Below are 23423 nucleotides of genomic sequence, written 5' to 3' on the forward strand. Positions count from 1 at the left end.
TTTGTAAAATAATTTGCAGGGATTGCGCAGCCCCTCACATGGCTTCTTCAAAATGACGTGCCTTTTTCCTGATGCCCCTATCAGGCGTCGGGATTTTTTCTTCTCACCGACTGACTCACATCGCACCCTGTGTTGGCCCACTTCGATGACTCGGCACCCACCGAAGTAGGAACCTATGCCAGTGGTTATGGCATCTGCGGTGTTCTCAGCGCGTTTTCAACCACCTCAACTCAACGGCTCCTGATTCATCTCTTCATGTCTTCGTGCTACAGATGGGGCTTTGCTTCGCCGCAGTTTATACGTGATGGCCCGAAACTCTTGCTTGTGATTTTGGCACACTGACTGGTTATTCTCCTTTATCTCTTTTATTCGGCTTAAACCCGGCGTAGCCTGTGGATTTAATGTTGCCTCCTTCTAAGCACCCGTTCACTTATTACGCTCAAGAAGCTATTGACCGACTCCAAAAGAGACAGCAATGTCGTTTAGGATAGCCGCCACAGAGACGCCTACTTTCTTCTTAGATATATTCTACTTACTTCGTCTTCAGCACATAGTGCTGGGCTTTTTAAGAAGTTTCTGTCCCCGTCCACGGACCCATACCATCAAGTGACTGAGGTGTCCTATGAACCGTTGTATTTGTTCCCGTCGAAATCACCACACCAACATCATTCACGTTGTGTGCCTGAAGTGCTGTCGCACACCGGACCTACCGATGCAAGTGTATAGTGCCCATTCTCACTACTGTCTTGGTTTGTGCATTGGTTTGGATGCACGGAGTCGGTGCTTTTGCCGCCGGAGGGTAAGGTTTTGTGCTGCGGACGAAGAGGTTGAAAAAGATTAGAACTGGTTGTCTCCTGTTGTCACTATCTTGGCTGCTGCAGCCACAATCAGTTTGCAAGAGCAGTTTCTGTAAATTCACCCGTCTTCGTCGTCTCCTCGTAACAATAATCTGGCCCATACCTACTCTTGAGGATTGGCCAAAACAGTGTAGAGGAACCTTTCAATGAGTTGTATAATACAACTGATTATTAAATATAACGAAAACAATAAAGAAGCAAACCATACAAATATGGGAAAAACAGAGCACTAGAGAAAAAAAAGAAACAAACGACAAAAATGAAATTATGAGCAGACCCGATGGTGGCGTTTACTTGATTTAGCCATTCAGAATATATGTATCAAAACTCTAAAATGATGTTACATCAATAGTATTTGTTACAGCTAAGATATACCGTTAGATACGTTTATTAGCTTGAACACAATCGCAAGCCACAATGAATGCATCCCTGTGGCGATCTCTCAAAACAAAGGCACTGAAGTTTAGAGCAGTTTCCACCTTTAAACTTGTACTTATTTTCAAAACAGAAATAGCTAGAAGCCGTTTTCTAAGTAAACGGTATCGGTGACATAATAGAAAATGGTGTTCAGTGGTTTATATTCAGTGGATGATGTATTGGAATTTACGTGATTTCAATGGCACAAATCTCTTTATGATGGCGATGGCACGCACCCGTTTGTTGTGTCTCCTGTTGCATTTGTTATTAGACGACCACTGGTTAGTTGTAGGAGTCACCTAATTTATGTGGCGAATAATTATTTATGATGATTATAGTGATTTTTATGGTGTGAACGGCCTCCTTAACGTCACCACTGTTTAGACGTCACCATGCAGGGCTTGAATGTTTTGTAATGCTCTGTAGAAATATACACAGCACAGGGTGACACTGTCTGCTTTTGTTCTTTTGCGAAAGTGGAACTCCCCGTAAAGCAATGGTAAAACTCATAGAGTGACAAGATAGCACGTGTAGACAAGACCGCCGTTTCAATAGGCTAGCAAGGATGCCCGAAGCTTTTCACTTTTTCTACTTCAGTGTCGCACTTGGCGTAAATTTGAGCTGGTATTTTTGATTGATGATTGATATGTGTGGTTTAACGTCGCAAAACCGCCATATGATTATGAGAGACGCCGTAGTAGAGGGCTTCGAAAATTTCGACCACCTGAGGTTCTTTAACGTGCACCCAAATCTTGAGCTGGTATTTTTATGGGATTGGTACGTTCGTTTTTTTTTTGAAGCTGTGTGATTACACTGGCGCCAGCTATTCTTTTTTTGTATTACGTGCAATTTCTTTTTCTATTAAGCTACGGTTCTCATACCCCAGGCTAGATAGATTACGCCATAGTTGATGTGGAACAAGAGGTCTTCATAGAGTGCAAGCTTAATGGGTATTGGCAGCGAGAAATGCGCGCTAATAAAACTTTCCGAACACGTTCTATGTGCTAACAGACGGTGCCTCGATATTAATATATCTGCCGAAAAAATGTCTGGGTTCCCCTCATCATTAACTTGACAACATTAGGTGAGAGTTTGTTACTCCTGCTTATACTGAACCAGAATTCTTGCTCTACCGACTTCATCCACAATAAGCCATCATATTTGATTACAACGAACTTCGATATACTGGACCATACTCACCATTTCGTTTTGAAGCACCTTAAGCTGTAGTAGATCATTTCTGTTTCAAGGATGTCCTTTGTTACTTTAAAAACTCACGTTACTAACAGCAGCACGTACAATTTACTTCATGCATTCACATGCGCATGGCAAGTTACTTCTGGAAGCTCGTGGTCACAACGAAGAACTTAATTTTTCAACTCGCCAGACATACAAGGCTGTTGCATTTTTACGAGCTTCTCTGAAACAACCCATGTATATGAGCAATGTGCAAGAAGAACGTTTGAATGGTGTGCGCTTTTTCATGTGTCTGCTGTAGAGTTACCGCTTAGTTACTACTACGCGCGTTTCGTTAACGTAATATCCAACATGCGTTTTAGTTCTTTACATTGAATTTTTTTGTGTGTGGGTACACGAGAGACATTGGTCTATTATTGTTTTCTGATGATGAGTTATACTCGATGGAATGCTGCTAGCCAGATACGTCTTCGATACGCTCAGACCCTTTCTAAAAAATGGAAACAATAATTCGTCTCATCGCGCCATTCCTATGCAATTGTTAGCATTCATATGCCCATTTGTGTTTCGGTTGTCGAAAAGATAGACTGTGTCGAAATGCAGCATTTGCCTGAGCTCACGTTTTCTATTGAACCGTCAGGTTCATTGGTCGACATGATCTTCTCCCTATGTAAGACTGTCGGCGGTGGCATGAAGATGATTTCGAAGATTGGTAACAGCATCTTCGGCGGCATATTTGGAGAAATTGTAGACACCGCCACCTCTATGATGCCCCTTGGAGACTGCACTGGCCTGCACGTAGCCGGGGACATCATGTGCGGCCAGCCGGTAGTCTTCCAATTCCCCAGCACACTTAACATTGGAAAGGTGAGCGCATGCGAACTGTTTCTTTACTGTAATCACCGCTACTCTCCAGTAAGATGTACTATAGTGAGTAATATAAACTCGCACACTCGAGCGCACGGAAAAAAGCCGATAATACGTGAATGGTGCCGCCGAAACTGGAGGGAAATAAAAGGAGAGCTTTGCTTCATATTCTTGGCACTCCCACTTCGATTACGTAGCGGCCAAATGGCATTGGATTTTGTACCATCGGCTGAAAACAATAACAATGCAGAAAATGTTAACAATCTCGCCATATCCATTAAGTTAATGATGATAAGTGGGCGAAGCTCCCGAGGTAAATATGGTAAACCATACTATTTGCTAATTCATTTATTATATATACAGGACAAGCTAGGTAGTGGCACCGTATATACACAACATAATTCTTCGCCCTACGTGGTAGTGAGACGCTGCTTCTGTTAACCTTTCATTAAAACCGGTTCGTCAATGAACTGAAGTGACAGTGGTTCTTAGGATAGCCGTTGGTTGTAGATAATCAAATCATACGCGTCAGAGAGCATATAGAGATGCCGTATGTTGTGTAAGTGAGGTGTCGTATATGATGTTTATGTTGATGTATCCCGCCAGTGTTATTGTTTGTTTGTTTGTTTGTTTGTAGCCTCTATTACATAGCTCATACCTACTCTGGGGGACTGGCGAAGACAACATTTATTCTCACATGGACGATAACTGCACTATTGCTTACAACAAAAAAGAAAAAAAGTTGTATAATGAAGACAGTATAATAAAAAAAGAAATATTCACAGAGTGAGTAAAAAATCAACACGAAAATAGACACTAATAACTATACCTTGATTTCGGGAACCGACCAGACAGCTAGTTTAGCCGAATTCGATTGATTTGGTTTGTTGCGGATTTATCTACATTTCAAAAATTACTTCTCTACCCACTATTTTTTGAGTATTTGTTAATGGGGGCTTTATGCTGAAAATGTTTAGTCTTGAATGAAATTACACACTGAATCAAACGCATCTCTGTGACAATTTTAATCATTCCTTCTTCTTCTTCTTCTTCTTCCTATTATTATTATTATTAGTAGTAGTAGTAGTAGTAGTAGTAGTAGTAGTAGTAGTAGTAGCAGTAGTAGTAGTTCTATACTTTTGCTTTCAATGAGGGGAGGAGGTGCTTCAAGACTGGTGTTGATATGTTCAAAAATATTCTAGTTCAAAAATTTAACTGCTACGCAAAGAGAACGACAGGCTGCGTGAAACAACTATTCTGTACCAATGCGGACACCTTTGCTTGTTTTAGGCACTTTATTGTTTATTATTAGTTGTTGACTATTTCTTGTTGTTTTCGATGTTATGTATTATTCAATATATGTTGTTTTATGGCTATTCATTATTCACTATTTACTATCAACGACTGTGGGCAATGAACATTTATGCAAAAAGAAATAGTACATATACTGAGCGCCAGGAGAAAAAAAACTACAGAAGCGGAATCAAAGTTACGGGAATGTATAGGGTGAATATGATTGGCAAAACATTAAAAATGTAGCTATAATAAAGAAATTATAATGTCAATTTGATAAAATATGTTCATTTGGTTACAATAGTACGACGAAAAAAACTGGCCCTGTATCTGCATGCTTCATTGCATATCTCGTTGAAAGACGATACTCTTGCGTGTGGAGAGAGTGAACAAAACGTTTATATCTTGTTCTGCTCAAGAAAATTGGTGAATTGTATTCTGGAAGCGCTGCGTTAGAGAGTCTCGATCCGTGCAGTGAAGGCTAGTGAGCACATCGAGGCACGTTAGACACGAGTGCCATCTGACAGTTATCTTCGAAAACGAAGGAAGGTGTGCGCGCCTTCGGAGAAAAATATGCGCCTGCCTTGGAGGCGATAAGGTAGAGAACGCAAAGCGACGGGCAGGTGCCACCACTGCGTGATTGATATGCGTGGTTTGACGTCCCAAAACCACCTAATGATTATGAGAGACGCCGTAGTGGAGGGCTCCGGAAATTTCGACCACCTGGGGTACTTACACGTGCACCCAAATACGAGCACACGGGCCAATAACATTTCCCCCTCCATCGGAAACGGAGCCACCGGAGCCGGGATTTGATGCCGCGACCTGTGGGTCAGCATCCGAGTACCTTAGCTGCTATACTGCAGCGGCAGGCCAGGTGCCACTATTGCCTCGTCTTAGCAAAGCGTTGACAATACTTAACTTTTTGAGCATCGCGTTGCACTGTCAGCGCAGCGCAAATTAACGCTACATTCCTTAGAGTTACTTGTGTGTGCCTCTTCTAGCATAAAGGCATACATAGAAAACAACGAAGCGTTGTTGTGGCGCCTTAGATATGCGCAATAACTGCTTTTTAATTGACAATCGCACAACTATGAACGCTAAAACTTGTGCAATATTGGTGGGGGCTGCGGATCGGGTTGGCTGTTCGAGGTATTTTTTGGTCACCTATGGTGCTATAAAAAAAATCATTGCTGCGGACAAACAGACAAATGAACAGACACACAGACATAAACACAGACAGACCAAAATTTTGGCTTTGAAGGTTCTTAGAAAGATTTAAAAAAAATGCTGAAATGTTTTCGCTCTCACGAACTAGAGATACATTGTTTCTATGGGGATATCGCATATCGTATCTCGCGTCTTGTTCATGCACGAGCTCTTACCAATCTTTAATGAGACAGAAACTGAGACGATAGTCTTTCTTGTGGACCTTCGAAGGAAAAAAAATCTGTCTGTCTGTCTGTCTGTCTGTCTGTCTTTTTGTCTGTTTGTCCACCCTTAACGATTCCTCGAATGGCCGACCCCATTCGCAGCAACCACCAGTATTGCTCAAGATTCAGCGTTCATACTTGTGCGATTGTCAATCAAAAATCAATCATTGCGCATATGTGAGGTACTATAACAACACGTCGATGTTTTGTATGTGTACCTTTATACTAGAGAAGGCACTCACATGTAATTCTAAGGACCATAGCATTAAACACGCTGCGCTGACAGTGCAACGCGGTGCTCAAAAAGGCAAGTGTTACCAGCGCTTTGCTGAAACGACACGGTGGCGGCACCTACCCGTCACTTTGTGTTGTACACTTTAACACCTCCGACAAAGGCACGCATCTTTAGCTGCAGCATGCCTTCTTTCGTTTTCGAAGATAACTGGCAGATGGCGCTCGCGCCTAACGTGCCTCGATGCGCTCGTTCGCCTCCGCCGCACGCTCGAGGCACTCTAACGCAGCGCCTCCAGAATACCTGTCACCGATTTTCTTGCGCAGAATATACAATAAATATTTTCTTCACTCTCTCTAGACACAAGACTCGTCTTTAGGCGACATTTGCGATATACCATGCAGATGCGGGGTCATTTTTTGACACGCTAGCGTTCGTTGTAAGTGCTTCTACCGTTGAATACCTGTACATCGCTTAGGCGAAGGCTGCTCCACAATCCAAAGTTCTGTTGTTTACTGTGGTGTTTGCAAGATAAGAACATTACAAGGAGAAACACAGATATCATAGAAGTTATACGGCAACTGTTGAGTGCCGTAATTGAAGTTGTTTGGCACATAGACATCAGCATTGTTAATTTGATTACGTTAATAATCACAATCATTTATTCGCCTTGAAACCTTGACTCTGATGGTATTGACATTACTTAAAATATTCACAGAATGTTCACGCAGTGAATGATGTCGAATGGGCGAAGCCTCGTAAGATCATTAACTTCCGTACATTATTTTTTCATTTATACATGCACCTGCAGGGCTACGAGGGCATTATTGCAGGGGGATAACATGACAGAAAATAACGACGTAAGAATATATGTTAACACAGAGACAAAGATAAAAAAACATGAGCTAATAACACAAGCGGTGTATGCGACAATGAAAAGTGGCGACACATGATTCCGGCACAATTTCATCAAGAAAAAAAAAGAAAGAAAATAAATAAAAGAAAGCAAAAGTGAAAACCAGGGGACAGTTGGTTTATAGGTCACGGAAATTTAATGTAAAAACGGCTCGATTTCGGAGAGTGTATTGAAACTGGTTTTACCTTTAGAAAGTATGTTCCAAAGTGGGGAGGTGTGAGGAAAAAATTATTATTGAAACACATTTGTGCGGCATCGAGTTTCAAGTACTTTACAGTCATGATCACAACGAGTAGAGACAAAGTGAGGGAGCAAAATTTACAAGTTTTTGTTAATACTTGTGAGATCAGAGTAAATACGGGAAAAGTTCTACTTTCGTTGCTAAATGCCGTTGTGCAAGGGTTTTCCAGTCAAGGTTGTCTTTAATTAATGAAATGCTGCTTTATATTTGTGATTACGAGAGACAAACCTGGCTGCGCGATTCTGGATACGCTCAAGTTCATTCACATGACAGGGGGTGTCTGGGTCCTATGCTGCGCAAGCGTACTCGAGTATTGGGCGAACGTTGGTGTTATAAAGATATTGTTTAACGCTCCTGGCGGCTTTGTGAAAAGTGCGCCTGATGAGGTTAGGCATTCAAGAAGACTTTAGTGTTACATGTTCAGTATGTCTAGCTCATGACAGATTTTCTGAAAAATAAACGCCAAGGTATTTGTAATGCTGTGCTCCTTCAAGTGAAATATTGTCCGAATGATAACCCGATCTCACAGGCAAACGTTTGCGGGTAAAAGATATAAATTCACATTTAGTACTATTCACAGAAATACACCATGTGGAACACCAAGTCAGAATTGTGCATAAATCACTTTGTTGGCTAATGACATCGTGTTCGTTTATTACGCTCCTCTAAACGACGCATTCATCTGCATTTAATTTGAAATTGCATTGAAGACCTTGAAGAATATCACTGATGTAAATTAAAATTAGCAAGATCTCAAAACAGATCCTTGAGGTACGCCTAAGTAACTGTTATTCTAGTTGAGGTAAATTTATCTATTATAACAAGCTGTGTCCTTCCGGAAAGGTAATTTTTCATCCGAACAGCTATTGCCGCATGAATGCAGAGAGATGATAATTTATGCAATCACAGATTATGAGAAACAGTACCCAAGGCCTATTTAAAATAAAAAAAATTGCAATCCACTTGAAATCCTGATTTACAAAAATAAAAAAGATCATGGCAAAATACAACCAACTGCGTTCTGCAGGACAAGACAAACCTGAAACCATGTTGAGCAGGTGAAAAAAAAAACCAATGTTTTCAGGGTGTTTCATCGAATCACTGTAAATTACATGTTCTAAAGTTTTACAGCATACAAGAGTTAGCGAAATCGGTCTATAGTTTTGAATAAAATGTTTGGGACCACTTTTATGAATGGGAACAACTCCTGCTGTTTTTCATTCTGTTGGTACAGAACCACCGTTTAGAGACTTATTGAACAAGACGACTAATAAATCAGCTATTTCCTGAAAACACTCTTTGATTACCTTGGTCTGTATGCCACGAGGGCCTCCCGCTAAATTGTTTTTCAGGTTACTAAGCAGCCCAAGAACCCCATTGTACGTGACAGTGACCATGGGCATATTTCCGTAGGGTAAATCTGGAAACACGGGAAGCTGATTAACGCACGTGTTGGGAAAGATGGACCTAAAATAGCAGTTAAAAGAGCAAGCGTTTTTGTAATCATCAAACACTGCTTCTTCGTTGACTAAAAGATTTGGTATCGCGTTCACCTTGTTACTGCTGACTTTATTAAATTTCCAAAATTCTTTTGCATTATTTTTGAGAGCTACATTGAGTGAAGAAATGTATTTCTCCCTATTTACCTAAATTTAAGGTTATATTTTGTAGCCTATATTACGGATTTCTTCAGACACATTCTGTTTGTAATTTTTTAAATAATCAGCGTACAGGTGGCATTTCTTGCTAATAAAGTTCGAATTTTCTTGTTTACACCATGGTTTGTCATTGCGGAGTCGACTTGTTACGAGTTTAGAAGGAATGCATTCTTCAACTGAATTCATCAATGTATCACAAAAACAGACAACACTTCATCAATGTTGATTGATCGGCCACTTCACAGAATGCAGGGTAGAAAAGACAAAGTTCTCGAGACAATGACGCAGAGTCACTTTGCTCATAAAAATAAATCTTTCGTGGTTGTTTGTGGGCTTATCTTAATGATGTGATAGTGTGAATGGCAACGACACAGTCGTGGTCACTAATACTTTGGATGAAAACCACATCATATAGCAACAACTCAGGGTTAGCGAAAATCATATCCAGCATGCTGGCAGAAGAATGACCTTGTCTCGTGCACTCAGATACGGATTGAGTTAGATTATTTGTCGTGACAAGCTCTGAGACAGAAGAGGAAAGTGAACTCAAATCGAAGAACACAGGTTTATTATTACTCCAGGCTACCAGAGGCGCATTTAAAGATCTTCCAAAAATAAAGTCGCAGTTATTTCTTTATAAATATCGTGATAACTCTTCGAATCATTCTGGGTTAGTGCCGCTTGGGGATCGGTAGAAGGAACCAACTGCAAAGCAAATTTCCTTGGTAAGTCGCACCTTGCACCAAACGTATTCTGAATGATGAAAAGTAGCGGACAAATCGTTACGCTGAAGAAGTTTATTGAGAAGTATAAAAACACCACCACCTTGTGTGTTTCTATTAGATCGGTATACATTGTAACCAGGAGGGAAGACTATAAAGTTAGCAATGGATTCATGTGACAAAGATTCAGTTCCAATTACTACGGAAGGTTGCGAAAAAGACAACAAAGTAGCAAATTCAGCCGCTTTATTTTCCAGGCTGTGGCAGTTTACCATTAGTATAGTTAGAGATAAGTTGTGAGGAAGGACACGTTTAGAATTCGCACTTGCGGCGTTTTGATTGGCACATTGCTTGCCACGTAGCTATCTCTTGTGTTCCGTCACTCCTTCTTCTGAAGTGTCATAGATAGAAGTTTTATTACCCATACAAAGTTTATCTAAGCGTAGCTTGAAAGGGAGATTCAAACCTTGAGCATATTCAGTCAACCTAATGCACGCACGCCTAGTAGCAGAATCGAAATCCTCGCAAATTACATGGTCTTTATCTTTCAGCCTTGATCTGGAATACGGAAATCACTTCCTAATCTCAATCTAGGAAAATGGGATAATTATCAGTTGGGTCCTTCGCTCGCAGTACTTTCCTAATGTGTAGGCACGTTCACTATTTTGTGTTTTGACAGTCTGATTAAGCTCCTCCTTAAAAAAACGCGATTACATTTCCCTCGAATTTGGACAAGCTTTCAGTTGTGTTGTCAGGCAGCCCAAACACTATCAGGTGTTACCTGCGAAACCTGTGTTCGCTATGTCCGAGAGACGCTCCTACTTCAACCAGTTTTGGTCGATTTTCAGATGTTCTGTCTTTCACTGTGAGAATGTCGCTCTAAAGAGCAGCAACGGTACTTGGAAGTTGTTGAAGGAAAGCAGCAAAAGCAGACTGCTCTTTGCTTACTTCTAGCTCAGCGAAAAAACGCGCCTGGCCCTGATCTATTCGGCTTACAATTTCATAAATGTCTTCAAGACTGCCACTATCAATTTTACTTCTTGTAGCGGAACTAGGGTCAGGGTTTAGTTCCATGTCACCAGAGAGCAGTAAAAGCAATACATCAAAGAAGCGAAAGCAAGACGTGCGCAAACACATGCACTTTTTCAAGCACTGAAATAGGCAGTTGGGGCACGAAAACGCTATCAAACAACGATTCGAACATCGGTAGCAAGATTCAGGGTTTCGGTAACTAACCTACGCGAAAAGGCGAGGAAAGCTCATGTCGGCAGCGGTGTTATGCCGCAGCATCAGTCTGCTGAAGTGGTGCTTTAGTAGGACCTCCGCCCCTGCTGTATTAGTTGACGAAGCTGGGTGCAGACCAGATGCTTGAAAGAATCCAACGTTGGCACTTGCCTTTCGTTTACCAGAGGAAACGACATAACCATGAGATTGCACGCATCTGTCTGTAACGAAGATTATGAAGACGATGGCAGGCCTCCTCTCACATTGAAGAAACCAGGCAGTGGAATAATCAGGGTTTCGATAAGAACCTGCGCGAAAAAGTGAGGTAAGCTTATGTCGGCAGCGGTGTCACGCTACTGTGTCCTTCACCACTTGATCAAGCAAAGAGGTGAATACACGCGTGCACACTGTGTACAAAGTTTTCATTAATCACAATGCGGATATGGTGTTGGGATGTACAAATGGATATATATTCCTATGGATATCGTATCGACATGGATATCTATGTGGGTATACATATGAATATTTATATGGATATGATACGTATATAATATATGGGTATCTATATGAACATGGACATCCTTCAGATATGGACATTCTTAGCGTGTCGTGCCGATGGACTGGGTAAAATCTCGATTCTAAAGGTTTTCCCCCTAAAATAAATATTTCGTCATTTACAAGCACTACTAGCATCTGAAAATTTGTCGAATAGATATTATTATTGCCATTCTTGTTTTTTGTTCCCTATGTTTGTCTGCAGTCTACTCACGCCAACGCAGCGTCCTTTTCATTTCACTAATGCACAATCTCAATCGCAGTGCCTGAACACTACGATGTCGGCATGCGTTGGAACTCATGCGAATCAGGTATGTTCCACATGTACCTTGTCTTACGCCTGGGTATCCAGGGTATATATTTCGTATTGTAGTTTGGACCTCTAATTTACAAAGCAACCGGGAAAATCAGGCATGTTGGACGTACTACTTCGAGTGTCTAGTGAATAACCATCGAAGCCTAAAACGAAATAAAAGTTTGAGTTAGAAGAGAAATTTTAATATATTTATAATAAGCTTTAGGTTTAAATAAAACTTATATATATATATATATATATATATATATATATATATATATATATATATATATAGCGGTGTGATTTATATATCATCCGGTATGTGTATGCCTAAATATCTGTCTGTTTCTACTGCACTACATACCATGCCGTGGCTTTGGTATCTTCTGCAAGTTGTTTATCATCTTAAACTACCAACATATTTGGGCCCTAAAGAAAGATCATACAGCAAAACATTTCGACGGGTGCACAGCGTACACCTTGCAATTATGTGATTTTCATTGCTTGTTTATGCACGCACTCTGCATGCCCACAATTATTGAGCCGAGAAACGAAAACGTGGAATCGTTCCTCACCACAACTCAGCGGAGATATTACATGGTGTGTTCCTTAAAACTTGCTTCAAAACTCCAACATACCCGTTTGGGAATATTTATTTGGTTAAAATACAATCATTATTTTTCAGCTAGCCCACTAAAGCATCATATACACGCTATAAAAATCCGACTATGGCATCTTGCTAAATATATAGACAACTTAGCGTTGCCTTTGTAGAGCAGGATTTACAATAACGTCTTCAGGCTGGCACATATATTTCAAGCCATCAAACATGCACCACAATACCAAGGGCTTTCACAGCAGTGTATTGTTTTTTGGATTTTTTGCTGCAGGCTCTCGTGATACAGCAATTCTTCGAAGCAGTCACTGTAAGTACCACTCAGGATTCTCTTTCTGAAAGCCTCATGGGAGTAGGGCAAGAGGTTTAGAGGGAGGGGCGTGGAAACCTTTTATAGGTTTTCCGTTTTTGCGTGGGCATATATACTAGCATTCATGAATATATTTAATTTATGGTAACCGTTCCCCCCCCCCCTTCAAAATATTTTTGACTACTTTTCTGCTGTCTATGTGTGGTTTATGGCAAACTGCTATAAGATGCTTAACTAACCCATGCCTATACCAAAACAGAAAACAGGAAGCAGCTTGGTCTTCCATTAGTTAGAAGCTTGCAGATGGCGCGTTGCCTTCAGCCATAGTGTAATTCCTAAGAAACTGATGAATACTGTTGAATTCACTGACGCAAGAGATGACTTTGACAGCGATTGCATAACAATGATATTAATCACATACACGACAATAAGATCCACTTACTTCCCAAATGCTTTCCAAAAGCGAAGTAGGTGCCCCTCTTTCATCATGGTATGTCCCACTTCTACATTTTTTCCAGTCCTCCCCGCGTTGGATCTGTGCGTTCGCCTCTTGAGCGAACAACGGGGTTGGCTTGGTGACGACACGCCTAATCTTGCCTCAACACGCGCTGATTGATGCTCACTTCCTCTTGGGCAATCTTAGCCATTATGAAAGGGCAAACCTCCAGAAAACCGACCACTCCTTTTATGCTGCGCCAGCAGGTTAATTGATCTACTTCTCACAAAGCAGCTATATTCCTCCGATAAGCCTCACATTGCCCTCTGTAGGCATACTTCTCGCCGCTTCCCTCTTTCCGAAAGGCCTGACTCTCCCTCTTCCTGACATGCATCTCGTTGTTTCAGTTTTCAAGCTTGACTCATAGAGTGTGGGATCGAATACCGGCTGTGGCGGCTGCCATTCCAAAGGAGGCGAAAATGCTGTAGGCCCGTGTGCTCAGAGTTGTGTGCATAAAAAAGAACCCCAGGTTGTCAAAATTTCAGGAGCCTCTACTATACGGCATCTCTCATAATCATATGGTGCTTTTGGGACGTTAAACCTCACATACCTTGGGACGTAAAACACCAACACCACGCATCAATCAAATCAAACGCCGCATATCACTCAATTATATCGGTCTTCAAGTTTGACCCTTACCCTTTCCTCAAGAGCGAAGTCCTCACCTTGCTACTAACCCTCATTGCACTTGGTGGCGTGAAGTGGTCAGCGCTACACTATCGTAAGGACGCCTCAATGAAGGACAGCTTCACTTTTAAAGTCATGGTTTGGCTGCAAGTGCGAATTCATGAATGAGATACCCGACATTAGAACATTTTCGCAAATTCCGTATTTCCGCCTGAATACGCTCACTGCAGTGCTAAGGCCTCTCCCTTGATCCGCCAATCAACCCGGTCTTGTGCTGTTTGCTGCCACTTTATGTCTGCGAACATTTTAATCTTATCGGCCCACCTAAATTTCTCTCTCCCCTTGGTACGTTTGCCTTCTCTGTGAGTTGGAGCGAGTGAGAATTTATTATAAGACAAAGAGGTCGGCCTAAGCTAGTTCACTCTAGCCTGCTACTGTACACAGAAGATAAAGGAAGGAGGAAGAAAAGAGGGATGAAGGATGATGATAAGGAATAAAAGAAATAATGCGTATGTACAGTAGCCACTTAGCATAGAAATCGTACACTCTAGTATCTAATTCAGTGCTTTTTATAAAGTCTAAAACAGCCCTTCAAGCAGTGCTTGGCACTGTTTGGTCGTTCATTGCTGACAACATGTGGCTTTCACTTGAGGGCGTTCGTCCGATGCTTGCCAACGTTGAAGTTAGCATTTTTCCTTGCGCAACGTATAATAGGCAGTCACAGAATATGTGAGCTAAAATTTCGCACACTTAGCAGTGCTAATAATGCGGGCTGTCCACACGACCGATTAGGTGGGTGTAGTGACGAGTGAAGGCTACGCTCAGGCGAATCTGGCGGAGTATATTCGCATGCCCTCGGCTGATTTTAGCTGCAAGAGGAAAAGTCATATCGGAGTCTGTTTCCCACAGACGCTTGTTTAGATGATCTGGTAGAGTCTAGTAATGGCAGCGCATACGCGCATGAGCGATCTCAACAGTGTTGATCGATATCTCACACGCACGTTCTGGTCGTCTACACTCTAAGCCAAAAGGGAGCAACAAGGGTATAGGGGTTGCTCCTTTCAGGGAGCAATTGCATTGCCACTCCCATTACTCCCCTAAAAGGAGTAACAGCAGAGGGAGTAACCGTTGCTCTCCTTCCAGTTCCTCCTTCGGGGGATGAACAGTTACTCCCTCCAGTTCCTCCCTGCGGACCAACAGTTACTCCCCAAGTTGCTCCCTGCAGACCAACCATTACTCCCACCAGTTGCTCTTCTAAGAGCAACAGTTACTCTTTACCGTTCCTCCCACGTGTTCGCAGTTACTCTCTGAAAACCAACGGCAGATGCTTCCAGTAACTGCTTGGGGAAATGACTAGCTCGAGTATGCTTGTCACACGTTTAACACAAGGCGAGAGCTCCTTGGAAGAGCTCTGCTTGGGTGCTTCTAACACAAAAAGTGGACAATATTGAAATGAAAATAAATGCTTTATTGTTCTTTTAATGAGGCGACATGTGAGCACACGTAAAAGTAGACTTCGCCACACCACAGCCAGCACTAAACAAGCACCATAATACATCAAAGGGTTTCTGCGTCATCCGGGGAAAAACAATCTTGAATTTCTAGCATAGGGCAGTCTGTGTCATCAGTGGTGAGAGAAGGGCAACTTCTCGAATGCTGAAGGACTCAAGTTTCGCAGCTGGTGTTTCCATCAGGCTAGCACAGCGGAATGTCACCACAGGCATATGTGAAGCATCTCATTGCTGCAAGAAAAAAAAATAGAAGTGTGAGGTTAAACATGCCAGAATCAATACATAACAATGAGTCACACACACTCCAGCAGCGCTTACATTCTAGGATGTCTACTGCAAAACGAAATGTCAAAAAAAAGGAAGGTTTGGCCAAACGTTACTTGGCAAGCCATATAAATGCTGATGTGGTAGACTCTTTTCACATGATGTCTCAGACAGCAATATTCTGGAAGAAAATGTGCAGCAACTCAACAAGGCATACTTGTAGCAGTTAAAGATACCCTTAGGTTCAGTTAACTTGTTTCCTATACACAGCTGAGTGACATTTCTATTAGCCCATTCCCCAATGGGCATTCTAGGTGAGATCATGTGAGTGGCATATAACACGTACCGTCCGCTCATGTTAAAGTACTTATTTAGCTCGTGCACATAGTTGCTCTCCATTCTACTGTTCTATCATACGCTGCTGCGTCTTGAATTGTGCAATAGCTGTAGGCACAAGCCAAGCATGCAAAGCCTGCTTGAAAGTGACCATTTGCAGAGGCTACATGATAATCTTCAGTATATTTTTTTGTACCTGACACAAACGGCTGGACAAAACTATAGACAAATAAATGTAGACCGTGCTACCTTCAAAAAATGCTTTAAATTTAGTAAACTAGGGTGCATTTGTTCACTCGGTTGACGAGTCACAGCCACGAGGTATGTAAACGAAGCAATATATCTTAACGCATGCACAGATATTCTGATTCTTTGTTTGACAGTGTCACAGATAGCTTGCCAATACATATATATCTGAAAGCAACAAGATGTGAAGCTTTTATTAGTTCAACGTCTTGTTGGTTCACAGCCAAACAGGTTACTGCTCTGTTAGACAATTTGGAATAAGCACACCGTGGTTTCCAAAAAAAGCATTATTAGAAGTTAGCTCCCGGTGTGAATGTCTGCCTATTTATTTTGTACTGCCTTCTACATGTGCCACAAAGACATTTGTTGAGGATGTGCTACCAGTCAAGCCAAGATCGCATACTTGGTCAATGTGATGGAAATACAAATATTAGAAACACTGTTACCTCTAGTATAAGAGCATAACACTTCAGGATCTTGGAACAGCAAGGAGGTGCACAAGAAAGTTGAGCCCACTCTTGCAGAACCTTGAACGCGAATTTTTCAGAGTGGGGGAGGTCAACATGCTGTGGCACTTTTAAACCCATGAAACATCTGCAGAAAACAGGGTAAAGTCAAGTCAAGAAACGCTGTTATGAAGGCCTGCGCATGGACAGCTTTGTGAATCTAGGCCCAAGTGTTATGCTTTGTGCAAGCCAAAATCCAAGTAAATAGGGAAAGCGTACTTTTCGGAGCACCAGCGTAAACAAATTTTGGCTGTTGGCTTTGTAGTACAAATAGCAATCCCTGCAATGAAAACAAACATTTTATCTTAACGGTAACAGTGTGAGCACACACACGGGCCAGCGGAGCTATGTCAAATTGTCAGTGCCAGTGTAACCATGTGGCATGACAAACTATTTTCTGGCCAACACATGCACAGTTTGCCCCTAAAAAGCGATGCTTTCACATACGTAGTACAAAAAGTCTGCACTTACCAAAATTCACTTGCTTTCTGTACTTTAGCATCGTTGGGAGCATCTTTATCTGCAGTATAACCAAATTTGTGTCATATCCCTGAAAAAAAGTAGTAAAAGACATGCATCAAATATTGTTTCATTTGGTAGCAGTGAATTCAGGTCAAGAACAGCCAAGTGGGAATCAGCCTGATTATGTGCATGCGGCAAATCCCAAATGGCGTTATTGAGGTTGTCGAAATTTTCGTCGATTGGTATTATCATCGATATGTGACTTCAACGGCATGCCAAGTTTTCACAGCGCATAAAGATTTCATGATGCAGAATAATGACAACACTAACGAGAACATACAGCATTTATGATTGTCTTTTACAATATTCAGTTCTGCGAAGGTTTTGCATGACTAAAGAAATCTGAAAGATTTGGGTCATTCCTCCATCAATTGTTCTGTTCATATGTAAATTGCTCGCTTGATGGTGCGCTCTTAAAAATAGTACGTTCAGCGCAGAGGTGAAGCAAGTGACGCAGTGATGTGGGCAGATTTTTTTTAGGCGTGCGGGGAGGGGGGGGGGGTCCGCTTATCTGAATTGGAGGCCGGGCAAACGAATATGGTCGTCATTATGGGCTCCCTAGGACCAGCCTAAAAAAATTCTGTGCGCAACCGCCTGGCTATGCCAGTGAAGTGATGCGACAATGATTTGTTCGCTTACTGATTTACATACACTTTACAGCTCTGAAAAATGCGGCCCAAGGGCCCAACACTCAGCCGTTAACGTTACATAAAGTCAATGGTAGAAAAGTGCCAGTATGAAGCAGCTACAACCCCGCCCCAATGTTTTTTCAAGCGAGGTAGTGTTGCGAAAATGAACTTTTAACTGCAAAAGTGCACTGGCACTGCAGTGGTGACAGGGGAAGCAAGAGGGTATGCAGGCGGTAATAATTGAGGTAATTTAGTCCGATTCAGCTAGCAATGGATACGGCAAATAAGAAAGAGCAAATCATTTCTCTTTTAATAGCACAACCACTCAACAATGTATTGTAAGAGCACTAAATGTTGCTGAAAATGCCACTCACCTGCACGCTGATGCATGCATAGTCCTTTGTCCGACGAGCGAACAGGCTTGCAGATAGCTGAAGAGGTGTTTACGATGTGTTTGTTCCACCCGGCAGCAAAATTCACAACAACTTCGCGCTCCATAAAGATAAATATACACTAACCCTCATCACGAATAAGTAGAAACGCAAATCTGCGACACACACACACGATCAAAACATAGCGCACAAGCTCGCATGTCCATGTGCTCGCCGGCCACAGACCATATGAATATGAGTAGTGCGAACGTGAACCTCTAGTTGCGCCGAAAAAAAAACGTCGAGCAGTGGCAGCACAGGCGTCAGCGCAATAATTTTAGTGTGTTCTCCTAATACACTTATGAAAACACTGAAGTACACTAAAACTCATAATTAAATATAAAAAATTGAGTGTAATTTTCATTTAGCGCTAGTAAACATAAACACTGAATAAAAATTACTTTGTAAATCACATCGCTTACTACACTAGCACCACACTTGTCGTGCGGGCGCAGTAGGCGCAGATTTGTCATTCTGCCCTCAAACTACACGGTGAAGCGTGCTACTAAGTGTACGGCTGATGAAAAGCGCGTCTGGGTCCACTTTTTTTTCTTCTCTGATATATTTTGGGGGAGGGGGGGAGGCTCCTTATGCACGTGTTTCGGTGCTTGATCGACTTTGACGACCTTCCTTCGCGGACGAACGGCGTGTCTTGGCTTTTTTTATCGTTGTTTTGCACGTGTTTCGGCGTTCGGTCCGCTTTCCATTCTGCCAACTCTCCATTCTGCTGCTGCGTGTGTTAAGCACTTGCCGTAGCTGTATTCTCAGGCCTTCTGTGTTCTGCCAGCGCTGCTATCTTATTATCTGTGGATGCTAAAATAAATCACTGTTTTGGTTTGGTGAAGTTTGGCACACAGAACAAACAATAATCTGGCCCATGAATGTCAATGTGGGCGGCATGCATATTTGTGTGTGGTGTCCTGCCGTGGAGTAACCGTTGCGTGACGAGAGCATTTACAACGGTTCCTGTTTCCGTTGCTCCCTTACAAACTTAAGATGAATACAGTTGCTCCCCCATTCTCGAACAAGTCGGTCATCTTGTTCCGCTTGGTCTTTTCGGAGAGTAACAGTCGGTCTGAAGGAGTAAAAACAGCCGTTGCTCCCATTTCGGCCGTTTTTGGCTTAGAGTGTACCAGCTTCCAAAGATGTCAACTTTATGAACTGGATCCTTGGCTCAAGCTAAAGCTACCGTCACAACTTTCCCGCTCCGATGCGACACTGTTATGCCGCCTTTGGTTGGGTGTTGCATTTACAAAGGTGTACTCCTTTCGCATTGGTATGGCAGACACTCCTACATGCGACTACCGCGGAGCTGAAGAGACCATCGAACACGTCCTGTGCAGCTGCTCTTGCTACGACACACAGCGATGCCAGCTCCGGATGGTTTTGAATGGACTTGACCCCGGACCATTTTGTGTGCAGAAGATACAAGGACCTTGGGCATCTGCCTCAGTTGCGCAGAAAGCAACTAAAGCACTGATACTTTACCTTAAGTCAACAAACCTGAGCGACCGCCTGTAGACTGTGTGTGCTCCCCGAGTGTGCTCGTGATTTTGTGTACCTTCTCATCTTTCTGCAACCTCTTTTCTCCCCTTTATCCCTTCCCCAGTGCAGAGTAGCAAACCGGATGTGCGTCTGGTTAACCTCACTGCCTTTCCTTGCATCTTTATCTCTCTCTCTCTCTCTCTCAACAGTGTTGACGTCACTTCGTCCGCCTTCTATCTAAATCCAGTCAGTCTCTCTTGAAGACCAGCGGTTATCTTGCCTATTTGCTATGGGCCTGGCCCATGTCTATTTCTTTTTCTTGTTTTCAACTTGACATCCTCAAGCCCGGTTTGCTCCCTGACCCACTCAGCTCTCTTTTAGTCTCTTAGGTTAACCCCTATTGTTTTACTTTCGATGCATCGCTGCGTCGTCCTCAATTTAAGCTGAACCCTCTTTCTAAGCCCCCAGGTTTCTTCTCCATAGGTTACTACTGGCAAGATGAAGCTATTGCATACCTTCCTTTTGAAGGTTAATGGCAGATTACCATTCATGATTTCAGAATGCAACTCATACTCATTCTTCTAGGTATTTCACTCCTATGGTTTGGCTCCACTGTTACTACATGTCCAAAGTAGACATAATCTTCACAACTTCCAGCATCGCTTCACCTCTCGCTAATGGCCGTTTTCTGCCGACACTGTTACATAATACTTTAATTTTGTGCATAATAACTTTCAGACCTACTCTTCTGCTTTCATTGTTCACTACAGTATTCTTGAGCTGTAATTTGTCCCGGAGTTACTCGTCAAGGTAATGTCATCAGTGAATCGCGGGATACTAAGGTACTCTCCGTTTAATCTTATCCCTAGTTCTTCCCAAGCTAGGTTTCTGAAAACATCCTCTAAGCGCATGGTGAAAGCAATGGAGGGACCCAGTCTGCCTGCCTTGCACCCTTCCCTATTAGGATTCTTTTTTTTTCTATTGAGAACTATGGTGGCTGAAGATTCGCTGTAAATTTTTTACAGTATGCAAGGTTCTTCGATGTCCTATTTTGTAGTGTGTGCATCACTGCTGATATCTGGACTGTCAAACGCCTTCCCGTAATATGTAAAGGCAATGTACTTGGGTTGATTGGTTGTATTCTGCGCATTTCTCTGTTACCTGATTGATAGTATTAACATGGTCTATTGTGGAGTAGCCTATTCGAAATCCTGCTTGGTTCATTGCTTGCCTGGACTGTAATGTAACGCCAACTCTATTATCTATTATATCTGTAAATAGTTTGTAGAGAACGGACAGTAAGCTGATCAGCTTGTAAGTTTCAAGTCCTCGCCTTTCTCATGACTTAAGATTTTGTTGGTATTCCTCGAAGATTTTTGTACCATTCCCGTCAAGAGAGACTTCGTACATTAGGTTGTCAGTTTTTCTAACACAATTCCTCTACCATTATTCAGAGGGGTTGTTGTTACCTTATTCTCCCCAGTGGCTTCGCCTCTTTGCACTCTTTTTAGGTCTTTTGCTTACTTCCCTGGTCATTACTTGTAGGATATCGAATTCGTTTGGGATATTAATGCTTTTTACGGTGTAATCCAAGTTTAATTAGTTCTTTACAGATCTCTGTAAAAGCCTTCCGCCACCACAACTATCCAGTTCACATTGGTTATGATATTGGCTTCTTTGTTCCTTAATGCATTCAATAATTTTTTGCCCATGCACAAGTCTGCTTTCGCAGCTTTTAGGCTTCTGCGGCTATTTACAGCCTGCCTAATTTTCTTCGTGTTCTACCTTCTCATTTAGACAAGGTTACGCCTCTCGATTCGCTTTGAAAACTCCTCTAGCTCTATTTTTTCAGTTGCATTTGAGGTTTTCATGGTTTATGTTTTTTCATAGGATTTTTCTCGTTTCCTGAGATAGTTTGCCAGTGTCCTGTATAGTGCCTTTATACCTCCGGCTTCCAATGCACACTCTTTGATGATTCTAGTAAGATTATCGTTCTTTTTGTCAACGCTAGCATCAGTTCGCTCGTTTAGAGGTTCAAATACACTCTGAAGTGAAACTGAATTTCTGTACTTTTCCTCTTTTTGCTAGATCGGTTATTCTCTTTCTGCCCATAGGTTTATGCCTCTGATTTTTTAAACCTAAGGGAATGCAAGTCTTCACCATTCTATGGTAAATGTATCAGATCTTGTCAACCAGTTTTACGTCCTGTAAATGCCAGGGTGTGCAAACAGAATGAAGTCAATTGAATTTTTATTTTTGCTAGTAGGACTTTGCCACGTTCACTAATGGTTAGCCAGTTTTCTGAAGAAAGTATTCACGATCAGAAAATTATAACGTTTTCGAACTCTACTAATATTATCCATCTGACATTTCTAGAACCGATGCTTATTCCTCCACAGCATGCTATGCGGCGTGTTTCTTGCCTACTTTGGCATTCAAGTCGTCCTTCAGTATACTCTCTTTTTACTTTATTAATGACTGACTCTACGTCTTCATTGAAATGTTCAACCAATTGATTATCATGGCTCGATGTAGGTGTGCAGGCTTGTACCACCTTCATTATGTACTGTTTTTAAACGTGACTATAACAAAACTCTTTTACTGATGCTCTAGTATTCCTATATGTTGCCAGCGATATTCTTGCAGATAAATAGCCTCACGCCTAGATTTTTTTTCTGTCAACTAATCCGCAGTAGCATAAAGTGAGTTCGTTCTTGAGCACTGTATAAGCTTCACATGTACTCTTTTCTTCTGTGAGCCGTATTACACCCTATTTAACGCTCTCTGATTCCTCAAACAGCAAAGATGGAGTAGCTTCACTAGATAGCATTCTAGCGTTCGAAGTAGCCGAGTTCCGATTCCAATGGCGGCCTGTCAAGTTCCAGGTATTCTGAGCGCCCTCTGCTGCATCGCATCTGTGACAACCGCTTTGGACCGTAACTTCACAGCCGCTGGGCACTGAGGACCAATGGATGATTGGTACTTTCATAAGGGAAGTATAGGCCATGTACTGCAGCAGCGTGGCCAATCCTGCTCTGGTTTAAAAGTACAGTACTGGCAGGTGGTCGCCACTGTGGCTGCCGCTCAGACGTCTTCTTTTTTTCGTTTTTTCTTTTTTACCAACTTCTTTGTTACGCGTCTTGAGTAAATAAACCATAGAGAATGATACAGCATCTGCATTTAAAGCGAATTTTGTCATTGCATGCTAGGCTCTTGTTCTATCTCTAAGTAGAGGGTTCTGGCCCACTTTATTAGCACTCGTGAATACCACCTGACAGCATATCAGCTCGATGCTTCACAAAAGTCGTAGCTCACCTGGCCTTTTCTTAACTGTTCGGAAGTCCGAATTCCACTGAAAAATAAAACCGGCACACTTTTAGTCTTCTACTATGAGATCGTAGGCTGGCTTAGTTCCAAGCTCAGTTTTGACATCGTTGGCTTCTAAGTGTCGGCAGTGTCGGATGTTTGCTAATTTCGAGTGGTCGCACTCCTACTTTGACATTTGGTGTCAACTAACGAGCGGCACGCTCCTGTTTT

General features: G+C 42.1%; 1 protein-coding gene across 1 annotated transcript in view; it reads left to right on the plus strand.

Annotated features, from left to right (window-relative positions):
• The window catches only part of LOC119185471 (uncharacterized), a 58827-nt gene that overhangs the window by 27135 nt on the left and 8269 nt on the right, over positions 1 to 23423 (plus strand). Inside the window, exons 6-8 of the mRNA XM_075869605.1 lie at positions 3112 to 3338; positions 11876 to 11923; positions 12798 to 12833. Of these exons, the coding sequence (XP_075725720.1) occupies positions 3112 to 3338; positions 11876 to 11923; positions 12798 to 12833 (311 nt within the window). The remainder of the gene's footprint in view (positions 1 to 3111; positions 3339 to 11875; positions 11924 to 12797; positions 12834 to 23423) is intronic.

Source organism: Rhipicephalus microplus, chromosome 7 (assembly GCF_043290135.1).
Source record: "Rhipicephalus microplus isolate Deutch F79 chromosome 7, USDA_Rmic, whole genome shotgun sequence".
Taxonomy (NCBI): domain Eukaryota; kingdom Metazoa; phylum Arthropoda; class Arachnida; order Ixodida; family Ixodidae; genus Rhipicephalus; species Rhipicephalus microplus.